This window comes from Pollicipes pollicipes, unplaced genomic scaffold (genome assembly GCF_011947565.3).
Source record: "Pollicipes pollicipes isolate AB1234 unplaced genomic scaffold, Ppol_2.1 Scaffold_3587;HRSCAF=4214_pilon_pilon_pilon, whole genome shotgun sequence".
NCBI classification, from domain to species: Eukaryota; Metazoa; Arthropoda; class Thecostraca; order Pollicipedomorpha; family Pollicipedidae; genus Pollicipes; species Pollicipes pollicipes.
Genome location: NW_023596326.1, coordinates 35,205 through 58,080, shown reverse-complemented (window position 1 = coordinate 58,080; position 22,876 = coordinate 35,205). Strand labels below are relative to the sequence as shown.

The following is a 22,876-nucleotide window of genomic DNA, read 5'->3' as shown; positions in this document are numbered from 1 at the left end:
TTAAGTTTTTCACAAAAAGCAGTCTTGACATTGAGGACGCATATTCAAATGGCCGAAATCTGGGGAGAAATTAGACTTTGGTGGTAAGCTAAGTCAACATTTTCGGCTGAGCCCGTCAACCGGCTGCAAAAAGTGACACCTTTGGCGAGGATTTTAATAGCAGTGATGAAACTTGTTCAATTTTACATTTGTTCGCGGGCATCACATAATGTAGGAAGACATAACAGTCTCTTGAATTCCGAAAATTTGGGTAAAAACCCACACCCGGCCACGTTGTATTTTATTATGCGTCCGGGTGGTCGATTGAATACCCTACGCTCGGGTCGAGGTCAATTTTGCCCCCCCCCCCCTCTTCCATCACTGAGTTCTCGAAAGCTGAGCAGGCGGGAGGCACTAATTTCACGGAATGTGTTAACCTATACGTGAACTTACATGTGTCAAAATTTCAAATCAAATCAAATAAAAAACGCGCGCCCGGGTGGCCACCTAGCACCCTTTGCTCGGGGGAGGGGGGGGGGGGGGCGGGGGCCAAATTGACCCCCTTGAAATCTCGGGAACAAAGAAAGCTAGAGACAACAAACTTACAGAGCGAGTTGACCTTGAATTCACTCAGAGCAAAGTTTCAGGTTCCTAGGGCATGACCTTCGGGTCAAAAAAGGTAAAACAAGGTAAAGTTCCAGGTTGGTCTCCAAAGTGCCCCCAGAATCTAGGCGACCGTTTCTAAGCAAAAGTTCACATGCTCACTTAAGGTCAGTGATCTTGTTTGTCCTTTTGAAGGTCAAGGTGACCAAAACCATACAAGATTACTTTGAGTTTTGCATTTGATTACGCGACAAAGACGCTAGGCAGTATGTTCCTGAAACAAAATGCTGACCTGGTTCATTTTAGGCCAATGACCTTTTCTGACCTCTAAGAAGTCCATGGAAGATGAATGATGCGGCTCCTGCTAACAATAAACTCGAAATGAGCACCAGAAACTATCCCATACAGCAAGCCCTAGTGTAACAAAACAGGTTGGTTTTGACCTTGGTGTGACCTTTGTACCTGACCTTAGGTCAATTTCATTTACTCATTCAACCGTTGTGTCGCCTAGGAAAGCATCTCAGAGATGTATGGCTTCGTCTAATACTTCGTTGTTGGATCAGATCGAAGAATTCCCTAGAAATTGCCTTCGATGAAACCATGACCTAACTTTGACCTGCCATAGGTCAGCGACCTTACAACGGAATTCTAGATGTTTAATGCCAAACGATTCACTATTCAATTGTCCACAGCTATACAAAATTTGGCGCGGCTGCGCCGCGTCTTTCGGAAACCATTCTCAAAAAATCTTCGGGGGAGGGTCAATTTGCCCCCTCGACCCGAGTGTGTGTTAACACGTGCTCGGGTGGGAAGAGTCAGTTGGAGCCCTGCCCTTCCCCCCCCCCCCCAGGTTTTTCAGAAATTATTTTGCACCAAGTTTTTCATGGCTGTAAACAATGGAATAGTGAATTATGCGATATAAAGCATTCAGATGTATCTTGTAAGGCCACTTATATATGACAGGTCAAAGTCAGGCCATGAATTGAGCGAAAACAATTCGCAGGAAGTCTTTTAATTTGATGCAACAACAAGGTGTTAGACGAAGTCATTCATCTCCGTGATAGTTTCCCCAGGCAACACAACAAATAATGAACAAATTTTGTTGACGTAGAATTGGGTATGAGGGTCAGACCAAGGTCAAACCCGACTTGTTTTGATATTCTAGAACTTGCTGTGTGAGATAGATTCTAGTGTTCATTTTGAGTTTTATAATGGCAGAAACCGCATTATGATATTCCACAGACTTTAAAGATCAGAATGTCACTGACCTAAACTAAACCAGATCAACATTTTGTTTTTGGGGATATTCTGCCTAGCGCAATCCTTGGCGCCTATTCAAATGCAAAAATCAAAGCAGTCTTGTATGATTTTGGGCAACATGACCTTTAAAGGGTCACACAAGGTCACTGAACTTAAATGACCACCAGGGTCTCGTTGCTTAGAACAAGTATCTAGGTTCACGGTGTTTGCATGAGAAGGTCTGGGAAACTTTAAACACAATCTGGAGTTTGACCTTGTTAACCTTATTTGACCCAAAATCATGACCTAGGAACCTCAAAACTTAACAAAGATGAGTTCACGTACAGGCCAATACACCCTGCAAATTTGGTGTCTCTAGCTCTCTTAGCTTCTCAGATCTCAGGGGGCTAAATTGACCCTACCACTCCAGCGAACGGTAACTAACCGGCCATCCGGGCGCGTGTCAAAACTACGTTAGTGAAAATTTGTAGCCACGTCATTTTCCTTATTAGTCGGGACCGGCCCTCTAAACTGGAGATGTTCCTATGCCCCGAGCCAGCCCACTCCTGTGCAAATTCTCGTCACGGTCTTGGTCTAGGCATTTTAGTTTTTATCCTCTCATTCCATGATGCGTGCCCGGAAAACCCATGCACTTTTACTATTGCACCATTTCGCATGTAGCATAGTTCTTCCATGTCCAACCCAAGCGTTAAAATTTTGGCGTTCCCACCTTATGGCCCTATCTATTGAATGGTATGTCACCTCCACTCGTATTTTTGTATATAATGCCAGACAGACTGTTTTGTGTTCCCCAATTACACTGCAAATCTCCAAATCCCACTCTAAACGCCATAGTCCACGCTATATAACATACAACATGCACACTGTTGTTTTAACCGTACTTGCATGTTTCCCCCCTCCCGACTCCTTCGCCGTTTTCACGGTCTGTATATTACTATTCACACCCCACAGTTCTTATCACAATTCCCTTGAGACATGATCACCACTGACTGCAGCGGCGCACACGCAGGCGCGGCCAGAGACGGGCCCAGGCCCAGGCAAAGGCACAGCGCTCGGTGCGGCACATCCCAACACCTTACCATACGCTGCAAGCGTTTCACAGCGAGCGACAGAACAGAAGCGCAGGAGATAGCATCCCACATGTGGTCTGGTGCCTCAGCGCGCCCGCGGGCGGCACGGGTGTGTCGCTGCCGATCTGTGCGACGCAGGGCCGCGGTGCCGTCGCAGGTTCAGCAGCGGTGGGACAGCGACATTGCTCTTGCCTGCCGCCCGCTGCCGCTCTGGATGTTCAGGTTGGCAATATGCGAAATAAAATTCTGCGTTCTGTTGGGGTTGGATTTCCTGGCTGTCTTTCCGTGAGAAATGCTTGTTTGTATTCGATTTCCTACGAGCTCCTTCTGGCGTTACGAATAACCTACCTGGCCTTTGCTTTAGCTTGTTTGTATTCCATTAGATGAACAGTCCGTCGACTCCGTCTAAATCCGTTAAGTGGCCTTTTACGATTTCGAATGGCGTCTTTGCACTCTTCGTTCCACCAAGAGCAGCTGTATGTTATTTTTTTATTTATCCTGACAGGGGTAATCTCCTGAGCCACGCAGTTCGCCCCGTATCAGCACAGAAACCCTCACTGACGCAACAACATCCCTGATCGCCGCAGGTGGTCCAATAATTGTCACATAGACTCCGGTTTCACGTTTGTTGTGTTCTTCAGAGATACTGAGAACTCCCTGAACGTAGACTGTAGGTGAGATGGTGGTTCCAAATTTGTATTAGCATAGCTAATCCATGTTCGTCTTAAAATGTTCAAGATCCAGTCGGAATTGATCACTGATAAAAACTATGTGACATGGTTTGAACATTCGCGCTCGCAACTCGTAGCAAACGTCAGCCTCGATGTCCGGCGTTTTGGCCTCCATAGGCCGCGCGGCGTCGGCCCTGCGGGTGTAGCACTAAATGGTGGCCAATGAGCAACCAAAAAAGGTGACGCATCTTGAGGAATATGGCTGGTGAACTAGGAAAATCGGCATAAACCTTTAATGCAGTGCAACAGTAAGCCAAACACAACCTAAATCTGAAAAATGAGGAGGGCAGTTAACACCACTGCCCCCCATGGCCCCCCTTGGGGGGCCATGGCCCCCTGGACCCCTGTTCCTACGCCCATGCATGTGAGCACGGCCCGCACTTGTCGTCGGCTACCGATTTTTTTTGGGCAGTGGGTAATTTTTACTATTACCTCCGCCCTTGTTTATATGGTAGCTCTTCCCAAAATCCGGTAGCCTTTTGAACGACGCAGTTGTTGCGCATGACGGCTCGTTCGTTGTCGGGGACGCCGATGCCGCTTACGTACAGAGTGACGGTGTGAATGGAAAGCACGGTTGTTGGGTCTGCAGTGGGGTGTGTGCTGGTTAGTGACGTGGTAATGCACGGTGTAAACTAGCCGATTACCTTTCTGTACAAAGGTGTAGGATTAATGGGCCTGAGCAAAAAAAGCCTGATGATCTTATTACACCTATCTTCACGCTGTCTGGTAGAAAGAAGTGTAGGCTAACGCAGGATTGTAAAAAATTGACAGTTGTGATATCGGTAAATAACTAATTGATGAGATTGGGTTTACATTTGCATTGAAATGGAAGTTTTATGCTCTTTCATTGCCGAACACTGAAAGGTTACAAAGTCTCAGTGAATATCAAGTGCTGGAGCTGGCATTTGATGAGCTGTTAAATGACTTCTCAAAAGTCCTGCCTGCCTGTTGACACTGCCAATCAGATCAGTTTCTGAGTGTGCCAATTTTGTGGCATGTAGGATTGTGACTGTTCTTGTCAATGGTGGTGTATCACAGGATGCTTTGCCATTGGGTGTGTGGTGGGATTTGGTCTGATCCTTTACTGGTTATTCCAGAATATCAATGTGATATGCATGTGAATATTTATGTATTGATCTATAAAAAGTGTGTGAGATGATCCTTAGTTTAGGAATGAGGCATTCTGTGACTGTGTTTGAAATGGAGTGATGCAAATTGGTGCCATTTGGCACAGTTGGTTTTTGGATGTTGCATTGGTGATAGTGCATTGGCATATGAAGTAAATTGTGTTTGTTCTCCATGCAATATATGCTTTTTGAATAAAACTTTTTGGCCATCATATGTTGCTGCATCTGCAAATGTGAACATAAACTTAATGTAATTTTTTCTAGCTTTCATAGCAAATTGGTACTCTCATGGGCTGCAGGTGTCATGCAAAGTTTTGTTCTTCACATTAATGGAAATTTTATGTTTTCAGGGTTCTTTGTATCAGTTTAAACCATTGTATGCTTTTTTTAGTTTTTAATATTGAATTCATTCCATTTTTGTGTTGCTTTTGCCATACTATGTTGATGCAATTTAACTTTTAAGATTTAGTCATGACCAAATTATGTGAATTTCTCCATGTGATCTAGCTCATTTAAGGGCCTCTCATATGACCATCAGATATCTTATTTGTAGTGTCACCTTGGTGTTCCACCTTGATGACATGGGTATTGTTGGGGGTAACAATGGGGTATTCAGGTTTAAGACAGCCAGGTAATGGAAAAACATGCACCGCTGCAGGTAGAACTTAATGCAAAAATAGCATTGGCTGTGGTTGGAGACACACCTGCCTGTCAGTAGCTTGGCTCAGGTTACTTCTCACTGTTGGTTACCGTGATATGCAGGGGCCTAGCCTGAAGCATGAAGGTGACAGCATAGCTGTTATACTTTCATGTTTCCATGTAATAAGGCAATAGCGATATGTTGTGTATTAATTTCATTTGATGCATATTGCATTTTTGCATCCTGAGTCAATTTCTGCTAATATATCTCCCATTTTCAGCATTCTTTTGCCAGCATGTGGTGCACATGGTATACATGCATCTGACTTTTTTTGAAAGGACTTAAGTTGCAAATAGAACAGCAAGTGTAGACATGTTGCATCACCCCAGTGAAACAGCCTGAAGTAACCAGTGGCTTAGTTGACCATTGTCTGTATTCAGTATTGTATATATACCTTATAAATGAACTGCTCCAATCCCCTATGCCTGCAAAGGTACCAATGTCTCAAAAATATGTGTCAAGGCACAGTTTGTCTATGTCTGAGTCCCAGCTGTGAATGGTGGAAGATGCAATGGTTTCCAACACCAAATGACCTTTGATGGGTCTTGCACATTGTCATAACAAGAAGCTGCATAAGTATGCAAAAATGTGACACCATATGCACCATACACACAAGAAAGTGCTGCTTTTGCAGCCTGTTCTTTTGTAAGATCATCGCTTTGATTTTGTAGGTCACCAGTGTTGTGATATAATGGTATTATTTCCATCCAGGAAAGATGAAGAAGCGAGCGACGGTCCGTATGTCCATGTTTTGTCCGGATGGCTCCCCTACACCAATTGGCATGGACAGAAACATCACTAAAAGAGCAGCTGGAAGGTCGTCCAAGAAAGTTGCTGGTATGTAGTGTGCATGCTAGTGAATGATTAGTTTGGAAGGAAGTCAGATCACTATTCTTGTATGATTGAAGAGTTAGTCATAAAAATGAAAATATGGTTTGTGAAAGCATCTGTTAGGTATTTGTGTGGATGTTTATTGATCAGAGATGATGGACATGGGCTTACAGTTGTCAGATGGTGACGGTGGTCTGGCTTGTGGCGTGCCGGCATGAAGGCCATTTCGCTGTTATCCTCCTTTATGGACAACTTTGATGTCAACTCTATGGCGTTTCATGTGAAGCAAAGCGATATAAGATTTGTGTTTGCCACTGCTTGCCTTCACAGCCCTTGCTGTCTTATCCGTCATTACTGTGTTAAATTTTGCCCACCCTGTTGCTGTCCGGGATAGCGCGGCATGACCTGGCGATGAACGCACTGGGCGAGGATTAGCCTGACGTCAGTGGTTTGGCCGTCAGCTGACCGCTCGCGTTTGACGGCAGAGTTCAACAAGCTGTCGCGGCGGCGGCCGGAGCCGGCGTCGGAGCGCGAGAACGCGCCGCCTTCGCCCCGCCGCCCCGGCCGCCGGCTGTTCTCGCGTCCGACGCTAGCCGAGATCGGCGAGGCGGCTGACGCGCTGCCCCTGGCCACTGCCCGGCCGCCGCTCCGGCCGCTGGCCGAGCGACAGCAGTCGGCCTGTGACGAGGGCGCGCTGCTGAGACGGCCAGAGCTGAAGACAGAGCTGAAGACGCGGCCGGAGGAGTCGGTGGTGGAGGAGGAGCTGGCGTTGTTAGGGCGACGAGGTCCGGCGGCGGACACGACGCGCGGTGCTCCCAAGACGGGGCGGAACGGCTGGGACGAACCGTCGAAGACGACACGGCCGCTAGAGAACGGCGTTGAAAGGCCCACGCCTATGACGAAGGTAGCGCCAGTGGAGCTGACATCTCCCTCATCCCAACCAGAGCCGTCTGTGAATGTGCGACTGACCTCGTGTGGCGGCGGCAGTGACACGCCCTCGCCGGGAGCGAGGAACCGACCACTCTCGTCCGACTCGTTCGAGTCCGCCGCCTCGTCACCAGTCGTCACCAAGGCTCGGCTGACCGTCAGCGAGGCCCGGCCGTCCGTCAGCGAGGCCCGGCCGGCCGTCAGCGAGGCCCGGCCGTTTGCCAGCGAGACCCGGCCGTTTTTCAGCGAGACCCGGCCGGCTGTCAGCGAGGTCCGGCCGACTGTCAGCGAGGCCGGCCGCTGTCAGCGAGGCCCGGCCGACTGTCAGCGAGGCCCGGCCGACTGTCAGCGAGGCCCGGCTGGCCGTCAGCGAGGCCCGGCCGACTGTTGGCGAGGCCCAGCCGGCTGTTAGCGAGGCCCGGCCGACTGTCAGCGAGGCCCGGCCGTTTGCCAGCGAGGCCCGGCCGGCTGCGGTCCAGCCGGACGCCGCCTCCAGCTCGGGCTCTGAGCAGAGCCTGCCGTACTTCACCCCCAGGCGGCTGGTGCGCCGCCGCCCCGCCGCTGCCGTGCTCGAGAGCTCGGACGAGAGCGGCGTCGCCGACGGTGGCCGCTCGGCGCCGCTGCTGTTGCGCGCCCTGCGGCGCCTGCCCGCCTCCACGTCCACCCCAGCCGTGGACGCGCCCACCCAACCGCCGGACGTAGCCAGCCTGCCGTCGCCCGTGCTGGAGGCCGGGCCGCTCGCCGGCGGTCGGCCGGGCGCGGCCTCTGCTCACGGGAGCTGGGAGCGGGCCGAGGGCGAGGCGCCCGCGGCGGAGGCTGCAGTGGAGCGACGCGAGCCCACGGGGCGCCCGCCGCCGGACGCGTCCGTCGCCACCGACCCGGAGAGCGCCTCGCTCGTCCTTGCGGTTGGCGCGCCCGCGCCCCGTCGGCGTTCGCTGGAGGTGCGGGAGGAGACGCCGGCCACCGCCCCCGCTGGGAGTCCGCGTGAGTCGTGGCCAGCTCCGGCGGCCGCGTCCCCACCGGCAGCTCCAGCTCCGCCACCAGCATTGGCCGCGCCCCCCGCTCCGCCGTCGGCTCTGAACGCACCGCCGGCCGACTGCGCTGACGTGGCGCGCTGGGTGGAGGAGAGCCCGTTCCTGACGGTGCCCTCGGACGAGTCGGACGTGGTCGTGATCAACTCGGACTCGGAGTGGGACGACTCGGACCTGCTTAGTGTCTCGGAGCGCGCCGCCGTCGCCGGCGTGCCGCCGTCGACCGGCGAGACGCCGGCTCCGCCGCCGCCGCCGTCGCGCCGGCCAGCGCCGGCCAAGCCGCCACGCGGAGCCGGTCACCAGGAGCGTCCGCAGCCGGAGGGGGTCGGCCCGGCGGCGGGTGCGCCGCGGCGCGAGCGGCCGCGTCACAACTCGGGGTCCTCCTCCGGAGATGAGCTGGAGAAATGTGAGTGGCGGTGGCGTCAGCAGCGCCGCCGTGGAGCGGGGAGGTGGAGTGGTGCTGCTCTCTGTTGACGGAAATACGAGTTAGGTTCAATGGTCGGGCCAGCTCACGGTCGGGCCAGTTCACGAAACTGGTTTGTTTTACTAAATAACCGATATTTGCACCCGAATGCATCATATGTGTGTGGTCCAGCGTTCCATCCCTCCATCATGTTGATTATGCCCATTCGAAGAGTGCGTATTAGCCAAGCTAAGCGTGCACGCCTCTAAGCTGTGCACCTGATTTTCAGTTAAACGCCTGTACGTCACGCCCAGACGGAAAGCCCGCGCACTATCCTCAACGAGCGAAAACGAAGACGACTTCATCAACGACGACTCCACGAGCGAGGACGAGCTCATATACCACCGCGCGGTGGCCGGTGCCGCCCGCGCGCGCAACCCGCGGTGAGCCGCCGCCGGGCGCCAGGGCCGGGGGGAGGGGGGGGGGGGGGGCGCCACATGCCGGCCTGGAAGGCGCGCCGTCGGTGGATTCAGCCGCTGTGGGAGAGCGGGGCAGGTTTGAGCGTGGAGCGGAGCGGTGGAGGCGCAGGGATGGACGCCGAGTTGTAGGCGGTGCGCTGGAACTGTGGCTTACGAAACGCTCGGGGAAAGCTTCACAGCTGGTTCTCGGTTTTCTTTTGAGTCACAGGCGACTCCCAATCCCTGACTTTCGGTTTGTCATCTTATTTGTCCGGGTTCGGTCCGGGCCGACCGATCCTATCACCGTTTGACGACTGTCTAGTCGCGGTTGTACGTGCCTGCGCTCGTGCCCCAGCTCTGCGTGCGAAGCCGACCGGTCCGCGGCGGCCATGTTGGGTGTTGAGCTGGTGTCTGACGCTAACACTGAAGTGGTATTTGCTACTGACGCTCGACTGCTGTCCGCTGCTGACACTGAGCTGCTGTCCGCCGCTGACACTGAGCTGGTGTCTGCCGCTGACGCTGAGCTGGTGTCTGCCGTTGACTGGTGTCCGCCGCTGACACAGCTGGTGTCTGCCGCTGACGCTGAGCTGGTGTCTACCGTTGGCTGGTGTCCGCTGCTGACGCTGAGCTGGTGTCTGCCGCTGACGCTGAGCTGATGTCCGCCGCTAACGCTGAGCTGGTGTCCGCCGCTGACGCTGAGCTGATGTCCGCCGCTAACGCTGAGCTGATGTCCGCCGCTAACGCTGAGCTGGTGTCCGCTGCTGACGCTGGGCTGGTGTCCGCCGCTGACACTGAGCTGGTGTCCTGCCGCTGACGCTGGGCTGGTGTCCGCTGCTGACGCTGAGCTGGTGTCTGCCGCTGACGCTGAGCTGACGTCCGCTGCTGACACTGAGCTGGTGTCCGCCGCTGACGCTGAGCCGGTGTCCTCTGCTGACGCTGAGCTGACGTCCGCTGCTGACGCTGAGCTGATGTCCGCTGCCGGCAGGCCGGACCCGCTGATCTGTGCCAGCGACGAGTCGCCCGAGGCGGCCGGCGTGTCACCGGACGAGCCCGTCTTCAGACCGCCTCGGCCTCAGGTACTCAGCGCTGAGCTGCTGACGTCCGGCGCATGTTTGACATGACGTCGGGAAAACCATGCCGTCTCCTCTTAGCCCCTGTAGGTCTTCTGTTAACGTTTGTATTCTCTTTGTATAGAACAACGAAAGGTCCCGGGATTTTTCAATCAAAGTTTGAAACACATGGTCGAAGAAGCTTTAACTGCATGCTTTTATTGTCCGTACATGTTTTTCAGAACAATTTACTTTGCTTAGACCATGTCATCAGCGTGTCAGAACAATGCTTGTGGTAATGCCTTTTATATGCTTGCGCATACAATAGCTCTGCTTTGCTTTTCAAACTCGGTATCCGAAAAATATTGCTCCGCTGTGACACGATTGGTTGACACTTGCAATATTTGACTTTTTACTCGGTCCAGACCTGTGACCCGCTGACCCGTCCACATAGCTTGCATGACCAACCGCTGGGCTTCTCACTACTGTGTGGCAACTGGTAGGCATGGGGGTCGGCCACCCAGTAACGCTGATGACTTAATTAGTGGCCGGTCAGGGGCCTGGCACTGAGCGACTTTGTCATAACAATACGTTACTCAGCGACTGTATCATAACAATACATCACTCGTTAAAATATTTCGCAACCAAATCCGTTGGCGTAGGACCGCTGTAATCTAGGGGTCTTGGGGTCCTGGATGCACACTAAAAATGGGAGCTGTGCCGCATCCAATGCTGCCAACAAAATTCCAAGGCTTAAGAAAGTTGATGTTTGTTACGACTGCTGGACCTAATATGCCGCCTTTCCAAGCATTTTCAGGTAGTTTTAGTTTTCCTTGCATTGCTACATTTCGGTACTGGGCTGCGCAGGAGACGGTCAAGTCCCCTTCCTCTCCGACTCAGGCGTGACTCTTGGCCATGGCGGCCAGACGAACCATCGCCCCCCCCCCCCTGCCGACCTACCTCTCCCCTAGATCAGTCGGTAGAACTGCCGTCGGCACATGCCTCCGCCTGGCTCCACCCACCACCTAAGGTTGCCGTAACTGCCCCCTCCCCACGTGCCGCCAGCCATTTGGCGCCGGCCGGCTGGGGCGGCGGCCGGGCGGTGCCCGCCGCCGGGGCATCTGCGGCCCGTCCGGCCGGCGGCGCCCGGGTCACACGTTCTTGCTCGCATTGGCCGGCGGCCGCGGGCGGCGGCGGCCCGGGGCCGGCCGGGTGACCCGGATTGCGCGCGCCCGCGACGAGCGGCGCTGCCAGACGGACCCGCGGCGAGCGGCGCTGTCAGGCAGGTCCGACGGCGAGCGGCCCTGCCGCGGCCCCCGCTGAGGTCTGGCCGTACCGCGGCCCCGCCGAGGTCTGGCCGTACCGCGGCCCCGCCGAGGTCTGGCTGTACCGCGGCCCCGCCGAGGTCCAGCTGTACCGCGGCCCTGTCGAGGTCTGGCCGTGCCGCGGCCCGCCGAGGTCTGGCCGTACCGCGGCCCCGCCGAGGTCTGGCTGTACCGCGGCCCCGCCGAGGTCTGGCTGTACCGCGGCCCCGCCGAGGTCTGGCCGTACCGCGGCCCCGCCGAGGTCTGGCCGTACCGCGGTACCGCCGAGGTCTGGCCGTACCGCGGCCCCGCCGAGGCCTGGCCCTGCCGCGGCCCCGCCGAGGTCTGGGCCTGCCGCGGCCCCGCCGAAGTCTGGCCGTACCGCGGTACCGCCGAGGTCTGGCCGTACCGCGGTACCGCCGAGGTCTGGCCCTGCCGCGGCCCCGCCGAGGTCTGGGCCTGCCGCGGCCCCGCCGAGGTCTGGCTGTACCGCGGTCCCGCCGATGTCTATCCGTACCGCGGCCCCGCCGATGTCTGGCCGTGTGGCGGAGTGATCGTGGTGACACTGGTCGTGTCTTCAGGCGCGAAAGCCGCTGGGCTCGGCGGCGCGAGCCACGCCCGGGCCGCGCAGCACGCCGCGCCAACTCAGCTTCATGTCATCGCTGGCCACCCACCTGGTGGAGGGCCGCCGCCGCTGCCCGCAGGCCGCCGCCTTCGTCACCGGCTTTAAGACGAAGAAGCTGGAGCTGGCGCGACACCTGCTGCGGCTGATTAATGCGGAGGTCTTCGAGGATAGGTGGGGCGTTTCGTTAGCGGTGCGAAATCGCGTCCTGTTGGCTGGGTGCTCGTTCAGAGCTTCGGCCGGGCGCCAGTATTTCATGAGCTCAAACCCAGTCGGAGGGACCCTTCACGCTTGTTAGCACCAGTACTGGGGTGGGGCACGCCTGCTCCTCCGAACACCTTAAACTTGCCTTGGATTCGAACTGAAGTCAAGTGATGGCAGAGCAGTATTCTTGCTGGTACTGCCCTGTATGACTTTATTCCCATGGCACGGTCAGTTTGAGTTGCCCAATTACAGGTGCCACGTGTCATCCCCACATTTGTCGCCCTTACTGCCGTTCCGCATACACAGTGATTGTATTTCTGTGCTCCTTTTTACGCAATTTATGTGTCTGTGTCTTCTGCATAACACTGCATCTGTGTTTTCTGCATAGGTTCTGTCTCTGCACGTTACGTTTAACGTGGCTTTCTGTGTGTCTGTTGTTATTTTCGCCTCTACTGGGGTCATTTGCTGTGTTATCCTATTGTTTTGCTGTATGCTTTGTCTGTTTATCTTACCGTCCGTACATTTGTATATTCTCTTTGTCATTCCCTTTTGGAAGCAGAGCGGACGAATGCCAAAAGGCCTGTTAAGTTTCGTCGGGACACTTGTCACCTGGCAAATGACGTACAAATCAAATCGAGAAGATGCGGTGCTACAACTGGCTTGCATGCAGTGACTGGAGTCAGATCTAGGAGTTTGTGGCCCCTGTCCGGTCTCCCCTGCCGGTGTTGGCGCTCCCGTGGCTGCCTGACCCCCCCCCCCCCCAATCCGGCTCCCCGCCACAGCTGGCCCCCGACCTGGAGATCAAGTTCAACAAGCGCATGCTGCGTACGGCCGGCTTCTGCTACAGCAAGCAGACCGCCTGCGGCGGTGCGACGGTGCGCACGGCGCGCATCGAGCTCTCGGAGAAGGTGGTAGACAGTGCTGAGCGGCTGCGCGACACGCTGGTGCACGAGCTGTGCCACGCCGTCGCCTGGGTTGTGTCGGGCGACCGCGGCGGCCACGGACCCGTGTGGCGCGGCTGGGCCGGCCGCGTGCAGCGCCGCTTCCCCGAGCTGCCGCCCGTCTCGCGCTGCCACAGCTATGAGATCCGCTGCAAATACACGTACCGATGTACGCGGTGCGGCTACAGCTTCGGCAGGCACTCCAAGTCGCTGGACACGCAGCGCAAGGTGTGCGGCCGGTGTCACGGCCGGTTCGAGTGCGTGCTGACGGCGGCGCTGGAGCGGCCGGCCGGCGCCGCGCCGGCCACGCCCCGCACGCCCGCCCCGTTCGCCCTCTTCGTCAAGGACAATTATGGCTCGGTGAAGAAGGATTCGGCCGGACTCAAGCACGCCGAGATAATGCGCGTGCTCGGGCAACAGTTCGCCGCTGCCAAGATTACCAAGGAGGGGGAGAAGGTACGTGCGACTGAGTGCAGCGACTTTTAGTTGGTGTTTTACGTCTGTAGGTGTTGACCGAGCACGATCGCCCCTGTTGACCTCTGACCTTCGAAATGGCGCACGCCGCGGTGACCGAACGATTTCTGTTTAAGAGATACGTCCATGACGTGGGGCCGAGTTCTGCGTGGTGACAGCTGGCCGACGACGTTTTATGCATGTTTGACCTAGCTGCACTTGATTTTGACTATTCATGTTTCTTTTTATTGTGAACTTGCTCAGACTCTGTATGTGAACATGCGTATAAAAAGCTTGCCAAACCCGGGAGCTTTGCTGCCCGATTTACGTGTTGATCGTGCTCTATTTTCTATGTATTTATATCTCACATGATACGGCATCTTTCGGGTGATGTCCTTTAGATGACATATTAAATTCCTCTTATGAGACATATGACTGATGTAGCAGAAAATAAAGTCTTCAGTACGTGCCATGTATTTTCTACTCAGCGTCATGGGCTGTCGCTGGCGGCGGGGCGTCTGAGTTCATCACCGGCAGCTTCAGCGCCACTGTTCCGGACGCTGGTACGGACGATGAATGACTTGCATGGCCTCAGGCCATCCTGTCTGGTCGGGAAGCAATGCGGACCTTCGATCGATGCCCGCAGTTGGGCCACGCGTGTGCAATATGCACGCGCTTTGCGACAAGGTGCCTGCGCTCAGTCGGCTCCGAATTGGTGGAGAGCGTCAAAAATATTTAGTCAGCGGCCATTACGCTGCACTTCACCGCTGCTTGAGGTGCGAATGCCGACTGACGATCCGTTAAGCAAATGGAGCGCAATATCAGCAGCGGCAAGGGAGCGGGGTCAGCACCACACTCCACTGACCGTGTCATGCGCGCTTATTACCGCTCTGCAGGCACGTGACCTGGCACTGCGCCAGCTCGGCGCCAGCAGAAACGGGAGCGCCGTGGCGCGCAGTGACCTTGTCGTTAGTCAACACTGCAGCTGGAGTGAGTGAGGCGAGGGCCGCCGGGCCGAAGGCCGCCGCGTACAACTGACCGGCCCGGGTATGCGGCGGGCCACGCTCTACTTTTTGCAGAATCCGACCATCTCCATGCTTGAGTAATCGACCCACGGTTCTTCTGCGGCCGCGCTGGACATTCTTATTTGATGATGGCGGGCAGGAGGCCACCGCGTCGGGGAGGCGACTCTGACTCACGGTGAAAGGACATAATTGTCGAGAGTGCATCCATCCACTTCAGCTCAGGCGCGCATCCAGAGCCTCGGCAAGGGAGGGGGGCCGGACAGAGGGTTGACGAAGGGCTCCCTGATAGTAAAATGCCCCTCTCCAACTATAAAAAAACGCTGGATATGGCACATTTGTTATTAAAGGCATGTTTTTTATATTTTTCAGCTTGGCCTTCTATAACTAAAAAAGACGCCAGAAGCTACCGCGAGATCAGTTCTGCATGCATTTTCAGTTAATAAATTGAAGAAATAATGCGTTAAGCGACTGCATGAAATAAATCGCCGGACCTCTTCATTTTACACCGATTCGAGGCATTTTTTCCAGACAGATTGAGCTAGGAGGCCTTGTCGGACTTTCTATTTGTGTTTTCAGAATAATGAAGGACCCCGGAATGTAGAATGTGCATTGAAATGGGTCAACAAATTGTGTTAACGTAGCCAAGCCTGTTTGTTTGAAAATGTTCAACATCCAGTCTGATTCGATCAGTGACACGCCTTATGTAACGTAGTTCTGAGCATGTACGATTGCAAATTTAAGCAACAAAAACCTCCACGCCAGGCGTTACAGTCTCCAAAGGCCGCGCAGCTTGGCCCTGTCGCTAAGACTATGTCGTGGCCGCCGGGTGGTGGAAGGTGACGCGTCTGAAGAAGTACTTTTGAACGCTTTGCTATCAAATCGCACATTTAGAAGGTACTCCGGGCATATACTTCACTTGTGCGATTTTTTATTAATGATAAGAACGGATTAGGCTTAACAGCACCGTGAAGTGGTTCTGGAATTTGGTAGTGGATCTAGCATAGTAAGGGTAGAATCTCTCATTTTCGTTTTGCTGTAGCTGTTGCTGTAGCTGTTCGTGTTGCTGTATCTGTCCAGAGGACAACCTCAAAGCTTGTAAACATTTGCAACCATCATTTGATGACGGCCGTTCTTGCGCACACGATACCCGCCGCCTGCTATTACTTACAGTGGTCGGCACCGTTCGGCTTTACGGACAGCGCAAACCAGGCCATCGCTGTCCGTGATCCCGAGATGGCGGGCGCACGAACTCAAACCTTTTGATGTAATTTGCCCTACGAGTCGGTTCTGCAAAAGGACGGACGCTCTCAGGCAGACATAGGATGGCGTTTTTCGTTTTATAGCTCATTTCGACCCACTCCATTCAACACTGATGATATCTCCTGTTTCTTTCTGGGAGAGGAGCCGCCTTGAGAGCAATACTAGGGGCATACTAAGGTTCCCAGCCAAAGGCAAAAGTGTCATTCTGTCCCACCGCGAAGTGTCTTCCGGCTGCCACTCTGGCGACACGGGTTGGGAATCCCTGGCCGATTTGGAGACCCTTAGAGTGGTACACTTCACCCTGGTCCCCTCCTTGACGCGGAAGGCCTTCTGACCCACTCAGCTGACCCCGGATCGACGCAGAAGCCCTCACTGACGAAACAGCATCCCTGATCGCGGCAGGTGATCCGATAATTGGCGCCCAGACTCCAGTTAGGCTTAACGGGCCCATGCCAGAACAGGGAGGGAGGGTGCAGCGTTCGGTGCTTGGGATCCTGACTAGAACAGAACCCTTCAATTGCCTCAATATAAACACTCATCATAGGGTCTCATATTTCCGTTTATTGTCAGAGGGCCCCGACCAACGCAAGAGACCCTCTGTCATTAGCAGTCCCGTCCCAGTCCCTGTTGAGCAAATCTTCCCCTAACTGATTCCAGGCCCCTCGTCGACACAAAATTCCTTGTTAGAAGCTGTCGGCCCCTGCACGCTACAGAATCCTTGCATTGTTTCAGGGGCCCCGACCAATCTAAATCGTGGACCCGGCCTTGTCCTTGCTTGGGAAATGGGCCCGAGAGCTCAGACCGACATGGAGCCGACTTTTCGGTATTGGTGATCTCTGGCCAAAAAACAGGAACGCTCTGTCTCAGGGGTCTCCTATCGGTACAGGGCGCCCTCTTACTGACATTGGAGATCACGGCTTTACGGGCGGTAGTCCTTAATGTGACCTTCGGACCCTTCAGCCTTACAATCGGCCCCTTGATCTTCTGTCTCGAGAGACCCCTCGGCTCCTCTTCGGGCTCACTCAGATATCGCTCCTGGCCGACTCGGGGCCACTCGCCGCTACAGGACGCCTGTTAGGCACTGTGACTCCTGACTGACACAGGAGCCGCTCACTGTGTCGGATCCAAACATTGCAAATCGGGGCCATGGCCTTGTTCCTGCTTGGGAAATGGATCTCAAGGGCTCAGACGGACATGGAGTTCGGTTCCCTCTCGAGGCCCTATACAATGGGGACAGATAGCCATATGAGAGGGCCCTAAAAGAAGCCCTGTTACTGACATTTCGGGTCAAAACATGGTTAGTGGGCCAGGCCCGAGTCCAATCAGGCCCTTGATTTTTGGCTCAGAGGACCCCCCTTTCGGTCACTCTTCGGACCTTCTCAAAGTCCGTGACAGACTAGCGGCCACTAGCCGATACATGGCCCCCTGTTAGGCACTGTGGACGCCTCACCAACACAGCGTCCCTCTCAATTATTTCAGCGGCCCAGACCGATGTAAATGGTGGCCACCGGCCTTGCATTCGCTTGAGAAATGGACCCCCAGGGTACAGATTCGCGGGGGGTCTGCTAGGTGTTCGTGGTATCTGGCCGACTTTGACACCCGCCTTGTCTCAGGGTGTCCTCAAACGACGCAAGAGAACCTCTGACTGATATTTCAGTTCACGATCCTACGGGCCACGATTCTTTCGTGACCTACAGCCTGTACTTCGTGTTGATATGTCCTCCAACCGGGCCTTTGATCGTCGGTTCCGGTGGGCCTCCCGGACCCCTCTTTGGGTCTCATCGAGCACTGCCCTTGGTCGGTTCGGATCTCCTTGCGAGCACAGGACCCTCTGTTAGGTACTGTGGACCCCTGACAGGAACAGGAGCTCCGACCAATGTGAATCACCAGCCCCAGCTTTGTCACTACTTGGGAAATGGGCCCTCAGGTCTATAACGCCACGACGCACACGTGCGTTACTGGAGGTGTCTGACCGCCATATGGGCCCTTATTGGCTCAGAAAGGCCCTGATCAGCGCGCAGTGCCCCCTGACCGGCATTGGAGCGCCCGGCCCTGTTGGGCCGGGCCTCCTAATATGACTTACTGCCGGCGTTTTGTGCCCTGCGGGCCCTCAAGTTGGGCCCGTAATCGTAGGTCCCGGGGGACGTAACCTGCTTGCACGTGCCCCCCTGTGTCCCCTGCCTGCGCTTCCGGTTCAGCTGCAAGCGGCGCCTGCAAGCGGTGGTCTAGGCAGTGAACAATGTCTTCTGCAGTAGTGTGCTGCCTGGTCAGCTGAAGTTATCTAATGGCCTTGGTTTGTCTACAAAATTGCGACATAAGAAATTGGTGACCCGATGAAGTTCTCATGAGAAACGTGCAGCAGGCCACCTGCAAAATTTGCAGAACCTGGGTCGAGACCCCGTCCCATATTTCAAAGGAAGGGGCCGGCGACACATGGTCGCCTCAGTTGGATTGATAGAAGGAAACCTTATTGGCACCAGATGTGCACTTCATTGATTTACAGCGTGTTCCATGTTGCCGACTTTGTTCTGATCCGTCACCGCTAATAGTCAGTTGTAGGACAGAACTCCTTATGGCATTTACTTAAGCATTGCGCAAAACTTCGTACCGCTTACCCTGGTATACAAATCTTTGTAAACAAAAAACTTTTGACGGACAAAACTTTGCAACCCAAAATTTCTTAAACCTCGCATGCATAAATGTTTGTACCACATTTATCCGTGTACGCCAATATTTGGGAGCAAATTCAAACGCAATTAGTCCCCTTACATTTTCTCGTAGGCGCAATTCTTGCACTCCGCTTCTTCGTTTCCGAATTTGTTCACAGCGTATTTCTTTGCACATCAACTTTGTCGCACCTCACACATTCGTAAACGCAATCATTCGTGCCGCGCGCTTTCTTACAGCTAACTCTTCCCACCGCTCTTATTCGAGCTAGTAATTCCTGAAGTGGAAGACCCCTCGACTTCAGCACACAGGGACACTCCAGGAAGGGTCCCTATGTGCTTTAAGGCAGACAGTGCGCGGGTTCGAGCATAAGTCGTGTGTGATCCTCCAATTTACATAGGCACATTCACGCACATTGCGCTGCACGGCACATGCCCTTGGAGTTCAAGGCAGCATTGCTGGAGCCATACAGAGATGCCGGAAGACCCGAACGAAAATTTGGTTCAGCTGGCTGGCGACCTAACTAAGACGGCGGTTACCGGAAAGGAGGAACAGAAGACCAGATGCACCACCCGTGGCGCCATAGCGCCGGCACCGATGCGGGAGGGAGGACTATCGGAGGGCGGCTCTGGGCTCCTCATGCCCGGTGTCGTGAGTCAGCGGCGGAACCCTGACACAAATCATGCATTCCTGCCGCGAACTTGTTCGCGGGTAGCTCATCCAGGCGGTGATCTGGCAAGGCGAAGCAGGGCGACGCATCTCCTGCGATTTTGACATCAGACCTCGTGAAGAACTGTATGCACGAAGGCACTAGCGACGTAGTAGTTCCAGTGCGCGTCAGGAAAACCAGAGGTGTGGGCTTCATTTCCCGCGGTGCCTGCCCATGTTACCGCAGAACTGCCCGTCCGCGGTGTCGGTGCTTGCTGCGGGGACTGCAAGTGATGCCATAGAGTGTCAGCTGCTGAATGCGTTGTAGCATCCCAGTGACAAGATGTGTCCTGCACTAGCGAAAGCGACAGCTGGAGTGAGCAGGAAATTGCACTTTGGTTGATCTGTTTGACTTTCAGAGACCAATAAGGTATACCTGAAATAACAAGAAAGAGCTCCAGCTACTGATTTTTCGGCACGACGAATTTAAAGTTATTATGCTGGGCTATCAACTTTCAGTAGACCATGCGGTACTGGTCAAAAATGACATGATAGAACAAACGTTGGTTATTCTGACAATATTCAACATTTAAAACTGCATTCACGGTCATGAGCGCAAAGGCCGAGCCCGATTAAGCGAAAACTACACTTGCAAATCACGACTCGTGAATCGAGAAAATGCTCCAAATTTAAGCGCAATTTGAAACAGAAATATGTCAAAAGTAGCAAATAATCCGAGCTCCCACATCTTAACACCCAATACACAGCTTTACGGTAAGGCCTGCACCAAACGCAAGCGACTATGATGATTCATATCGAGCATAAGATCATACAATTAGTCACCACAAGCATCAAACACCACGAACATTATCCGAATCTCACGAAAATTCTGCGAATTCAGGTTGTCACGTCAGAGTAGCCAATGCACGGTAAGACAGAAATAAAAAGATACACGATAATATGGTAACACAACCCGAAATACAGGCGGCGAAACCGAAAGGTTTCGATGACCCACGCTGAGTGTTCATATAGAAAGAAATTGGCAAGCGGGCGTCGGTGTTCATAACAGCGAATATAGTGCTATTTCCTAGCATGCTGCTTAAGCCAGGTCCCTTGAAAACGCTTGTATGTTTGGCATCGGGCGAGGATTACAAATGTGCAATGATTGTAGATCTTGAGGCTCGCATTGTCTTTAGCTGCCGCTTAAATTTACGTTTTAAGGTTGGCATCTGTTGCGCTATGCTCCATTGCTGCATGACGGTCTACCATGTGTTCTAGTGTTGTGTTTGCTCTCGGCAAGCATGCGTCTTGGCAAGCATCGGTCTACCATGTGTTCTAGTGTTGTGTTCGCTCTCGGCAAGCATGCGTCTTCAATATGTTTATCAGCCCGTCGCGAATGCTACGCTTTATTCCTCCCACATAACGTAACCTTGAGCAGAGGTTTCAAGGTCATGGTCTGGCAGGATCTTGAAAGTGTCAGCAGAGAGATCAATTCCATGCTATGCTTTCTGCGCGCTTCGTCTTTTCAGCTCATTAACACGTGTATGGCGAATCCTACTCCCAGTTGGATAAGTATCTTCCTCTTTCTCCAGAGCTGATCGTGCTAGTATGGACTTACAAGTACCACTGGAACGGAATCGGCAGGTTGTGTGCGATGTGTTTCGTAGTGAAAGAATTACCGAGATGCTGCCCGATTTTGCAAAGAGATCTGGCAGAGAGCCTCAACCCATTGGCCAGACGCCGGAAATTCAGTTGATTTAGCCTTAAAGTCGTTTTGATCTCAGACCACATTTAGCTGGCAAAGATGACTCATGTGAGCGCATAAAGGCTATCGCTAGAAGTGGTGCACAGCGACTGCTATGGCCTCACCTCTCGTTTATACACCGAGACCCCGAAGTTCATTATGTTCGATGAGTTGTAAATTGTTGGTAGTAGCTAATAGTAAACGCCGAGTGCTGTCAATGTAATGAACTTTTTCTCGATAACGTTGTTTAAGCATTACGTTATGGTATGTTCAAGACTGATAACTCGGTATAAGCACCCTGAACTCATAATGCTAAGCTATGCATAGAGTTGCAGGCGTTGTGAAAAGTGTTGCGAGGTTTGCAAAAGCGTAACTAACAGCGGGAGCACCAGAGTGGTGTGTTCGATCTTTGCAGACTGTACTTAAGAATGATGTGAAAGGAGGATTTTGGTTGGTACCCAGACGGGCTCATTTTTTAAACGTTTATTTGAAGTGAATACGGATGATTACGATCACGCAAATAGGGAAGTCATGCGCAGATAATTTTAATGTGTGTTCATGAAGGTGTGCTCTGTGCCGTGTACACATACCAATGGCTTTGTTCTTCCTCACACCACTTTTGTAACAGTTGTGGCACACCAGTGATCCGGGGATTGTGTGCTTTCCTATGGCAGGCTCAACTGTTGCTTCATCATTCACTTTCGGTGAATCGTGCCTCATGCTGCCATAATTTCTGACCAAGCAGTTGCGAACTCTAGGGCCATTCTGTGATGTTAAGCTGGATTGCCACGAAAGCCTGTGTGCTAGGTCAAGTTTGTTGATGACCGCAGTATCTTCGGCTCTTGCTCATTTGGCTAAAATCTTACCGTTCTGGCAAGCCGAGGGATGTGTTTTCGCACCCCATGTTCAGGGGGGGGGGGGGGGGTTAAGCGGCTTGAGTGGGTGAGCGGAAGGAATTGGGAAAACCTGCCCAAAAATTGGATTCATCCAGGGACGTAACCCACCTTTTCAAAGTTGGGGGCGGGTGACGCTGGACCTCCCGACCAAATAAGAACCCCCGGGCAGGCTTCAAGTTGTTAATACAGGAGCTCGCTTTTCAAACCTTCAGCACATATCTGCAGTTTACCCCAAATGCTCATTACCTTTACCTTTTTGAATGCTTCCATATGCGCCTCACATCCACGCGCCAATGCAGATTTGACACATGAATATTCACAACACGTGAATACAGACTTTCCCTCCATGACAACCTTGCCACTGGAACGAGGTGGCACCGACTGAGCCTTCCCCTTTAACGGATAAAAAACTGCTCAGAAGACCCTCACTAATACACCTAAAAGCTTATCGCCCAACAGACACGAAAACACCTGACGCCAATCCCTCCCTCCCGCCCAACAGACACTAATACATCTGACAGCCAATCCCTCCCCTCCCGCCCAACAGACAGTAATACACCTGACAGCCAATCCCTCCCCTCCCGCCCAACAGACCCTAATACGCCTGACAGCTAATCTCCTCCCCTCACGCCCAACAGACACTAATACACCTGACAAGCAATCCCTCCACTCCCGCCCAACAGACACTTTACACCTGACAGCCAATCTCCTCCCCTCACGCCCAACAGACACCAATACACCTGGCAGCCAATCCCTCCCCTCCCGCCCAACAGACATTAATGCACCTGACAGCCAATCCCTCTCCTCCCGCCCAACAGACACTAATACACTTGACAGGCAATCTCCTCCCCTCCCGCCCAACAGACACTAATACACCTGACAGCCAATCTCCTCCCCTCCCGCCCAACAGACACTAATACGCCTGACAGCTAATCTCCTCCCC

General features: G+C 53.6%; 2 protein-coding genes and 1 long non-coding RNA gene across 3 annotated transcripts; all 3 read left to right on the top strand.

Annotated features, from left to right (window-relative positions):
• The first annotated feature begins 4,173 nt into the window (after positions 1-4,173).
• Positions 4,174-8,216, top strand: LOC119092886 (translation initiation factor IF-2). The gene is made up of 5 exons (XM_037215787.1): positions 4,174-4,236; positions 6,182-6,307; positions 6,787-7,499; positions 7,708-7,831; positions 8,170-8,216. Exons 2-5 carry the CDS (start codon positions 6,187-6,189, stop codon positions 8,214-8,216), a joined length of 1,005 nt encoding a protein of 334 aa, XP_037071682.1. The 5' UTR covers positions 4,174-4,236; positions 6,182-6,186.
• Positions 8,217-8,581: 365 nt separating this feature from the next.
• Positions 8,582-10,142, top strand: LOC119092885 (uncharacterized). Its single transcript, XR_005093563.1, has 3 exons — positions 8,582-8,665; positions 8,952-9,105; positions 10,106-10,142. It is a non-coding gene; the product is annotated as an uncharacterized LOC119092885 (long non-coding RNA).
• Positions 10,143-12,126: 1,984 nt separating this feature from the next.
• On the top strand, positions 12,127-13,696 carry LOC119092887 (acidic repeat-containing protein; the record flags this gene model as incomplete). Its single annotated transcript, XM_037215788.1, has 4 exons — positions 12,127-12,288; positions 13,082-13,278; positions 13,378-13,468; positions 13,586-13,696. Coding segments are annotated over exons 1-4 (561 nt in total), but the record flags the coding sequence as incomplete, so codon positions are not given.
• Between the last annotated feature and the right edge of the window lie 9,180 nt (positions 13,697-22,876).

Coding starts and splice junctions, on each gene's coding strand:
- LOC119092886 (XM_037215787.1), top strand. CDS start 6,187: ATGAAGAAGCGAGCGACGGTCCGTATGTCCATGTTTTGTCCGGATGGC. Junction 7,500..7,707: donor CCCGGCCGGCTGTCAGCGAG/GTCCGGCCGACT, acceptor GCTGCGGTCCAG/CCGGACGCCGCCTCCAGCTC. Junction 7,832..8,169: donor CGAGAGCGGCGTCGCCGACG/GTGGCCGCTCGG, acceptor CGTTCGCTGGAG/GTGCGGGAGGAGACGCCGGC.